Here is a 9,359-nt window from a genome sequence, read left to right as displayed (position 1 = left end):
ATGATTTAAAAGGCTTTATTTCTGATGGAACCGTGGTACATACTACATATTTCCCTAATGAGAAGAGACTGCGGGTTGTACTGAAGTATACGGGATGTAACCGTATAGAGGCAGTGTGTAACTGAAGCGCGTCAGAAGTCTGCTACGGAGGAGGTGGTGACACACAGCGCCATTGAATGGCTCGGCTCCGCAGCCCTCGGCGCGCCCGGAAGCTACGACTTGTGGTAGTAGCAAGTGCTACAGTGGCACTCCGTATGATTCTCCACTCTGGCATTTCCCATTACTGTGGCCTAAAGGGCAAAAGAAACAGGTAGGTAGGTGCACAGCCGCAATTGCAAAATGTCAAGGAAAATAGCAGCCAGTGTCACTTAATAAAAGTTTGGTATTTTCCATGTTCACTTTCAGGGGATAGATTCACTCTAACAGCGAAATTCCCACTGCAAGATAAGCTATGCTGCCAGGCATGGTGGCTCGCGCCTTTAATCCCAGCACTTGGCAGGCAGAGGCAGGTGGTTTTCTGAGTTCGAGGCCAGCCTGGTCTACAGAGTGAGTTCCAGGACAGCCAGGGCTACGCAGAGAAACCCTGTCTTGAAACACACACACACACACACACACACACACACACCGCCGCCAAAAAAAAAAAAAGTCTTCCACATTCCTACTAGGATGGCCTATCAAACCCTACTTACAGCATTCCATGGCTTTCCAAATCCAAAGTCCCAAAATCCACATTCTTCCAAAACCTATTGAAATAATATCTCAGTCCCTGGTACCAACTTTTGTCTTAGTTAGGATTTTACTGCTGGGAACAGACACCACGACCAAGGCAACTCTATAAAGACAACATTAAACTGGGGCTGGATTACAGGTTCAGAGGTCAGCCCATTATCATCAAGGTGAGAACATGACAGTATCAAGGCAGGCACGAAAGCTCAACATCTTCATCTGAAGGTGCTAGTGGAAGACTGCCTTCCAGGAGGCTAAGAGTAGGGTCTTAGAGCCCACATCCACAATGACACACCTATTCCAGCAAGGTCACACCTCTGAATAGTGCCACTCCCTGGGCCAAGCACTACAAACCAGAACAGGATGTCAGAGGGCAGTTTGAAAGAATTGTTCTCTCCTTCTGTTTTCTGGACCCTGGGGATGCTACTCAGATTAGGCAAATGTCTTTACCCACCGATCCATCTCACCAGCTCCAGTCACAGGCTTAGGACATGTAAGATCTTCCTACCTCTGCTTTCTAAACGATGAGTCTCAAAAAAATAAATAAATAAATAAATAAATAAAATAATAAAAAATTAAAAAGTCAGAGATTACAGGGATGCACCACCACACCCAGATGTTTTCTACTTAGGATATATTAATTGCCCATATATATGGAACCTGGTTTAATATCAAAGTATTACAATCAAGTCAGGGTGGTAATGCTTTCATTCCTCTGACAAAACGTATAATTTCTTGGCGCTACCAACTTTTGAATCCTTTTCTTCTAGTTCTCTAGAATCTATATAATACACTGTGGCAAACTGTCAATGCCTTTGTAGAACTTGAAAACTTTTTTGGCGGGGTGGGGGTTCCAAGGCAGGGTTTCTCTGTGTAGCCCTGGCTGTCCTGGAACTCACTCTGTAGATCAGGCTGGCCTCGAACTCAGAAATCCGCCTGCCTCTGCCTCCGGAGTGCTGGGATTAAAGGCATGCGCCGCCACTGCCCGTCTCCTTTTTTTTTTTTTTTTTTTAATTTTAGTAAATGTATGAGCACTCTGCTGTTCATATACCTGCAGGCCAGAAGAGGGCATCAGATCCACTTACAGGTGGTTGTAAGCCACCATGTGGTGGCTGGGAATTGAACTTGGGACCTCTGGAAGAGCAGTGAGTGCTCCTAACCACTGAGCCAGCTCTCCAGGCCCTTGTTATCATTTTCTAACCTCCTTTCATTCGAATCCACTGGCTTTTTAGACTGTGGCAACTTCTGCTCTCCTTACTTCTGTATCATTAACATTTTTCATTCTTTCAATTAAAGAGGATAAATGCAGGTGTCGCCTGAACAGCCGAGCAACAAATACTGGTCACCGGACAGTTTGCCATGAGTACACACTGCCTCTGGATGGACTGTCAGGTAGCCCTTACCTTAGTAAACGCTTTGGCCACACAGCACGTGGCCTCCGAGGTAATGTTCTTTGGAACCAGCATTGTCTTCTTGGACCTGGCGGGAGTGGGATACGCCCTGGAGAAGCAACAGCCCATACACTGGTAGATGGGGGCTCCTAGCTTGGAGAAGTATTTATTTTCCTTTAGTTTACATTCTGGGCAACCTAGCCAGAAAAAGAGAAAGAAAATTCAGCCAGAAAGGATTCTTTCTCTTTCCTAGGTACGACATGACAGATGCTTTTTTTTTTTTTTTTTGGTTTTTCGAGACAGGGTTTCTCTGTGTAGCCCTGGCTGTCCTGGAACTCACTTTGTAGACCAGGCTGGCCTCGAACTCGGAAATCCGCCTGCCTCTGCCTCCCGAGTGCTGGGATTAAAGGCGTGCGCCACCACGCCCGGCTGACAGATGCTTTTTGCACAGGTAATAAAGAAGGAAATAAATATTTTTGCCTACATATTAATCTTCACATATAGAATCTCTTCATAGTTATTGTAGCTATGTTCACAGAGAAACTGCTTTTTTGCATAGCTACATGGGGAGTTCGTTATAGTGGTTTCTCCTTCTCCAAGGACAGATAATCCCAATGCTCATAGCATGCTTAGAGGGAACACAAAAGCTTGACAGCTATAAATGGCACATTCGTTTGAAAAGAAGCATTTTCTGGAGGTGAGCCTGCTATTGTTCTCCCCATAAAAACTCCAAATATTGACAGAAACCCTTCATTAGATTTTAGAAAGCTTGCGAGTCTAGATAGCCTGATAATACAAAAGGCATTTTCTGTGGTTAGAACCTGAGATATAAACATTACCGTTTACAAAAGAAAAACCTTAATAAATAACTGTTCGTTCACAATTTCAAACAGTGAAGGAAAGCTGATTTAATGCATGAAACAGATTTTTATTTTCCTTGCTGGTTATCCTGATATGAAAATTTATCTGTGAAAGCAATGATAAATTTTTCTGAAATCTGGAAGCAATGTGAAAAGACAACTGAGACAAGTAGGGACGGCTTTTCTCCTTGTCAACCTCGGATGTGGAACTATACAGAGTGGACTTTAGATGAACATGCTTAGGATGTTATTAAAGCGAACGTGGGATATAACATTTTCAGTGCCTATTTTTCTGAACCTACTTTAATTCTGTGCTCACAGGCTACGTGTGTTTAAGATGTGTATCCAGAAGTGACTATTTATCACATGTGAAAGACAGTAGAAATGAACTAATCATTATTGATGTGCATCTAGAAACTTGGTTCCCTTTTCATTGCAAGCCTGAGCTTAGTCACATACCCTGAATAATAAAGTCTCCATCAGGAAGAGAATGAAGAATATGCAGGAACATGGACAGCATGACCAGAATGACAGCTGCATATTTTCTGTAGTAATCCATAGTTCTTCTGCAAGCTGCACATGAAAAAAAATAATAACAGTGTAATCTTAGCTTACCAGTCATAACCCAAGCCAGCTGTTTTAGTATGATGGTGCTGACTTTGGGCGTGCTAAGTACTGCTCTACTACTGAGCTGTATCCATCCCTAGCACCATCAACCAGTAAGTTTAACATTATTGCTCAGAGAGATGGCTCAGTGGTTAAGAGCAATGACTGCTCTTCCAGAGGTCCTGAGTTCAAATCCTAGCAGTCACATGGTGGCTCACAACCATCTGTAATGGGATCTTGCCAAGCCAGGTGTGGCCCTGGTAGGGACAGAGTGACAGACAGGGTTCCTGCCCCTGGGACAGGGCTCTGTGTGAGCCTCCACAAGGGTTGATGGCTGCTGTGGGCTTAAGGCTTGTTTGTATAAAACTGGACATATTTTCACATTCCACCAAGGAATATTCTCCCTGTTAACATTAAAGACTCCGTAACATTAATGTCTCAGCAAAGTGGTAAATCCTGGAAACTTCAGGACTGCCCTTAAGGCTATGGGAGAGAGCTCTAGATACCTAAGTTCAAAATATATAATTTCTCAACTATATAAAATATAAAGATGCAATATGAATTATGAGAGGCTTCATGAATCTAAAGGAACAAAAGCAGCTACACCATGAGCCAGCTTGTTAGAAAAATACAAAGGCAGGCAGATTCCTGAGTTCAAGTTCAGCCTAGGACACAGCAAGGTTAGGCCAGGTTTGGTGGAAATGGTAATTTCAGGGCAGGGTCCCACCCAGCTAGTTTATTAACAAAAGCAAACAGATTTCTGGATTCTTTTGCAAGGTTAAGAAAAAAAAAATGTATGCTTGCTATCTCTGGAGAAGCAAGGGACTGGACTCCAGGGCTGCAGGTTCACAAGATAATTGAAAGCAAACCTGGATAAATGACAGATTGTTATGTAAATAAAAACCTGGGCTGTGGTCTGCCAGAGATGAGCTAGCAGAAAGCAATAACTGTTCTTTAGAAACTTTCTTTAGTCAGAGCTGAGCTATCTGGAAATCTCTGGAGAGCAACACAGCTCTTCAAGAACTTTTTTCTTATCAAGATTTCTGACTTTGTCAGAAGATCCAGTGATTAAAAAAAAAAAAAACTAAAAGACTTATTTAAGCTGGGCGTGGTGGCACATGCCTTTAATCTCAGCACTTGGGGGCAGAGGCAGGCGAATTTCTGAGTTTGAGGCCAGCCTGGTCTACAGAGAGAGCCAGAGCCCTGGTTGTCCTGGAACTCACTCTGTAGACCAGGCTGGCCTCGAACTCAGAAATCTGCTTGCCTCTGCCTCCCAAGTGGAAGAGGGCATCAGAACTCAATGGGGTGGGGGGTGCAGTTATGAGCCACCATGTAGTTGCTGGGAATTGAACTCAGGACCTCTGGAAGAGCAGTCGGTGCTCTTAACCACTGAGCCATCTCTCGAGCCTGTTTCTTTAACTCTTTTTCACTGTTCAATCCAATAGAGGAAATCCTTAGCCTTACTGTGTGTTCCCCTGGTCTCATGTACATGCAAACATTGGAGGATTCCGTCTTGATAATGTGCAGTATTGATGCTGTTTTCTGTAAGGTTGCCTTGTGCTTGTTCATCTTATGTAATGATTTAAAAGCATGCATTACAAAACATTCCCTGGAACAACACAGTATTCAGAGAACATTTTCCACTTAGTGCCCTCCTCCCTTCACCTCTGAGGACTAGAATCACATCTGGCTTTATTCTATACATTTCCTGAAAAGGCCACTGGATACAATAGAAATTATGTTTTTTTGAGACCCAGCATTACAATGTAGCCTGGGCAAACTGGACCAGGAGACCCTCAGCTCCAGCTTCCTTCGTGCTGCAGTCCTGCTTGAGCCAACCTCCAGGCTGGATGTTCATTTTAGATAATTATACTTAGAAAAATACAGTGCAGTCAGAACACAACAGTAAAATGACCAGGTGTGTCAACGCTGTTGTTGGTTTTAAAAGTATTCAGTTGTAAGGCAGACATCTTGCCTCTTATATAAACATTAGGTTGTGGGGTGTTTTGTTTTGTTTGTCTATTTGTTCTTGCTGACCTGAAACTAGCAAAATAGTGTAGTCTCTGAACTTCTGATACTCTGGCGTCCACCATGGGAGGCTGAGATTAAACAGGCAGATGTGTCCCTTTTGCCTGATTTATGCAGTGAACAGAGCTAGGCAAGCACTCTGTCAACTGAGTCACACCCCCAGCCCTCAAACACTGGGTTTGCTATTAGCTTAATTATGAAATTTATGGTTAAGTACATTGATTTTCTGACTACCTCTTATTCCACCGCCTGTACTATATCTATATAAAACTATACATACATACATATATATATATATATACTATATATTATATACATGTAAAACATATGCAGACAGATGGATAGATACACATATATAAACTTCAGTTTTTGTTATTCTGTGGTTTAAGGAAGAACATTTCACTCAATTGGCATAACAATAAGTGAGATAGCTTGATACTGAGGGACCCTAAGGACTTTCTCCAAGTCCCACACCCTTCTTACAGCTTCCCCCTCTCACCTGGGGTCAAGGCTAGGTCCACCCCCGGGAACACTCTTGAGTAAAAACTTCTCAGAATGTACTGACCATCACCTGGCCCCCTGGAAAGTCCCAGGTAGAGTTCAAATGCATGTCCTGCTTGCTAGCCAATAGATTTAAAAGTCAATATGCTTAGTCAATAAGTTTGAACTGTGACCTTGCTGATGCCTGATGCAACCTGTGTCCCTAAAAAGTATAAAAACCAGTTGTAAAAGCCATTTAGGGTCATCTCCTTAGTAACTTGCCTTGAGGGACAAATTGAAGGTCGACTCCGATGCAGAAAATAAACCTCTTGATTTTGCACATATCTGCATCGCAGAGTCTCACTTGGGTCGTCATTGGTCTTACATTATATGCATACACTCATACATACATACATACATACAACATATGTAGACAGATGGATAGATAGATAGAGACTATATGTGATTTTATGTAGCCATAGAATAATTCCTATAGCTTTCCCAAACATCCCTCATCCTTTCCACTCCCTCTGTCCTGCCCCTCCTCCTTCCTTCCCTTCCATTTCGCCCATTTCCTCTTCACAGAAACTGTGTGCTGCTGTTCCCCTTTCTAGTGCTCCTGCCCTCCCCTATGCTCCCACCATGGTCCCTTTGTACTTTCCTAGTGTTGCAATCACTCTAGGTTAATCTATCTAAAGACCCAGAACTTAGCTTCATCAGCTAAAAGATGCAGATTCTGGATTCGTGCTATCTCATTCAGTAAGATAATAGATTCTAGTTCCATCTATTTCCTGTCAAACTTTATTATTTCATTTTTTTTCCTTTAAAACTGAATAGGAATCCTTTATGTCTCCGTTGTCCATTCATCAGCTAGAGGACGTTTAGGCAGTTTCCTTTTCTTGGCCATGAGTGAGGTAGCAATGAACATGGCTGGGCAGATCATCTTTGGAGGAGGGTGCTGAGTCCTTTGGGTGTGTACCAAGACATAGTAGAGCTGGGTCATATGATACATTTGCTTTCAATTTTTTTTAAGAACTCCCCACACTGATTTCCATGGAGACTGGATCTGTTTGCAATCCCTCCAACAGCGAGTGAGTATTTCCCTTTCCCACATCCGTGGCAACCTCGTTGTCAGTTGTTTTCTTGATCTTAGCCAGTCTGCCTGGTACAAGATACAATCTCACAATCTCTTTCATTTATGTTTCCCTAATTGCTAACACTGTGGGAGTGTAGCCCCGCCTGGTCTGGAACTCACTATACAGTCCAGACCAGGCTTGAATTCCTGGGAATTCTCCTATTGCCACCTCCTGGTTGCTGGGATGGCAGGTATTTATCTATTTCACAACTTGGAAGAAAAACTTAAGAACTGGAGAGAACAACATAACAATTATATCCAGTTGCAATTTATACTATGCAACTATGATCAATTATGCTATTAAACTATGACAATCTAAATTTAAATTTAAGCTTATTAATCTTAACCTATTTTGATATTCTGAAGGAATACTCTGCAAAAATCGCAGGCTCTGCTTATAAAATCCCAAACTGATCTTTACGTCAGCATACCCTTACTACCTGCTATTTACCACGTCAAAATAGTGTAAAACCTGAATATAGCGACCGACACACACCATTAATCCCACCACTCAGGAGGCAAGAGCAGGAGAATCTTTGAGTCAGCCTGGTCTGTCTATCAAGTTCCAAGCTAACCAGGGCCATATACTAAGACCATGTCTAAATTAATAAAACATAAATAATAAGTACCTTTAAAAGAAAGACCGTACATCTAAGAAGATAACTATTGTTTCAACTTGGTCCTTAAGACTACTTTCCCTTCTCAGTCCATCCAATTCAGAGTTTGTCAGTCCATCCAATTCAGAGTTTGAGCATCCCATTCCACGATGAAGGTGGCATTCAGTGCCAAAGCCATAAGAAGCTATTCCTTCCACTGTATTCTCCTGCCTCATAATTCTTAGATGCTGCCACAGCCAGCCAGCTAGCAGTACACACATTTTTGTTCCATCTGTATGAAAACTTTTATTGTCTGTCTGTCTGTCTGTCTGTCTGTCTGTCTTTTGAGACAGGTATTATCATGTGACCCTGCTGGCCTGGTACTCACTATATAGTCAAAGCTAGTCTTGAACCTTAGTGATGCTCCTAACAGCCTGAGTACTGGACTTAAAGCAGTGTGCCATCCGAAAAAACAAAACAAAACAAAAACAAAAGCCGGACAGTGGTGGAGGTGGCGCACGCCTTTAATTCCAGCACTTGGGAGGCAGAGGCAGGCAGATTTCTGAGTTCGAGATCAGCCTGGTCTACAGAGCAAGTTCCGGGACAGCCAGGACTACACAGAGAAACCCTGTCTTGAAAAAACAAACAAACAGACAGACAGACAAACAGACAAACAAACAAACAGAAACAAAACAAAAACAAAAAACAGTGCCACCCACCATGTCCAATTTAAAAGCTTCTTGCCCACAAAGCTATGCTCCTCTCCTCGGCCCATTCAGTAAAACGGTGGCCAGTAGAACTTTAGAATGGTAATAACAATATCAATCAACATTTGCTGCCAGGCATGGTGGTAGCTCATGTCCCAGCACTCAGGAGGCAAAGGCAGGAGGATCTATGTGAGTTCCAGGGCTGTCTGCCCTACAAAGCAAGAGTTCCAGGACAGCCAAGGCTGTTACACAGAGAAATCCTGTCTCAAAAAAAAAAAAAAAAAAAAGCTAACAGAAGCCAGCAAGACAGTTTAGTAGATAAAGTCACATGCCACACAAGTCTGATTGATAGAATTTACCTAAAGCTGGAAGAGAATCAACTCCACAAAGTTATCCTCGAGCCTGCATTTGCATGCCATAACACATGTGCCCACTTACACATATTATGTATACAAAAACTATTTTAATTAAATTGTCTTGCAATTTTATAACAATGTTATTCACAATATAAAAGAAAATAACCCCTGAATAACAATTTAAAACATGTTCAGTAAAATGAGTTAGCATTTTGTCTAAGTCCTGACCCACAGTTACCTGGCAACAGCCAGATATGCCTGACTCACTATAAAAGGGGCTGTTTGCCCCCTCCATACTCTCTTACTGCTCCTGCTCTGTCCCCTCATCCCTTCTCCCCTCTCTCCCCATTCCCTTCCCCCCACCTCCATGTGCTCATGGCCAGTTTCTACTTCTCTTCTCTTCTCTTCTCTTCTCTTCTCTTCTCTTCTCTTCTCTTCTCTTCTCTTCTCTTCTCTTCTCTTCTCTCCTCTCCT

At 42.6% G+C, this 9,359-nt stretch overlaps 1 protein-coding gene across 2 annotated transcripts in view; it reads right to left on the bottom strand.

The window, feature by feature from the left end:
• Positions 1 to 9,359, bottom strand: part of Cga (glycoprotein hormones, alpha polypeptide) — a 13,809-nt gene continuing 4,450 nt past the window's right edge. Inside the window, exons 2-4 of one of the 2 annotated variants that reach the window (XM_029476677.1) lie at positions 3,437 to 3,550; positions 2,130 to 2,314; positions 1 to 290 (exon numbers count right to left, since the gene is read on the bottom strand). In XM_029476677.1, the coding sequence (XP_029332537.1) occupies positions 213 to 290; positions 2,130 to 2,314; positions 3,437 to 3,536 (363 nt within the window). In that variant the 5' untranslated portion in view covers positions 3,537 to 3,550 and the 3' untranslated portion in view covers positions 1 to 212. The remainder of the gene's footprint in view (positions 291 to 2,129; positions 2,315 to 3,436; positions 3,551 to 9,359) is intronic. The other variant, XM_021161517.1, reaches the window with a different exon arrangement.

Source organism: Mus caroli, chromosome 4 (assembly GCF_900094665.2).
Source record: "Mus caroli chromosome 4, CAROLI_EIJ_v1.1, whole genome shotgun sequence".
Lineage (NCBI taxonomy): Eukaryota > Metazoa > Chordata > Mammalia > Rodentia > Muridae > Mus > Mus caroli.
This window is presented reverse-complemented; position numbering and strand designations above follow the sequence as displayed.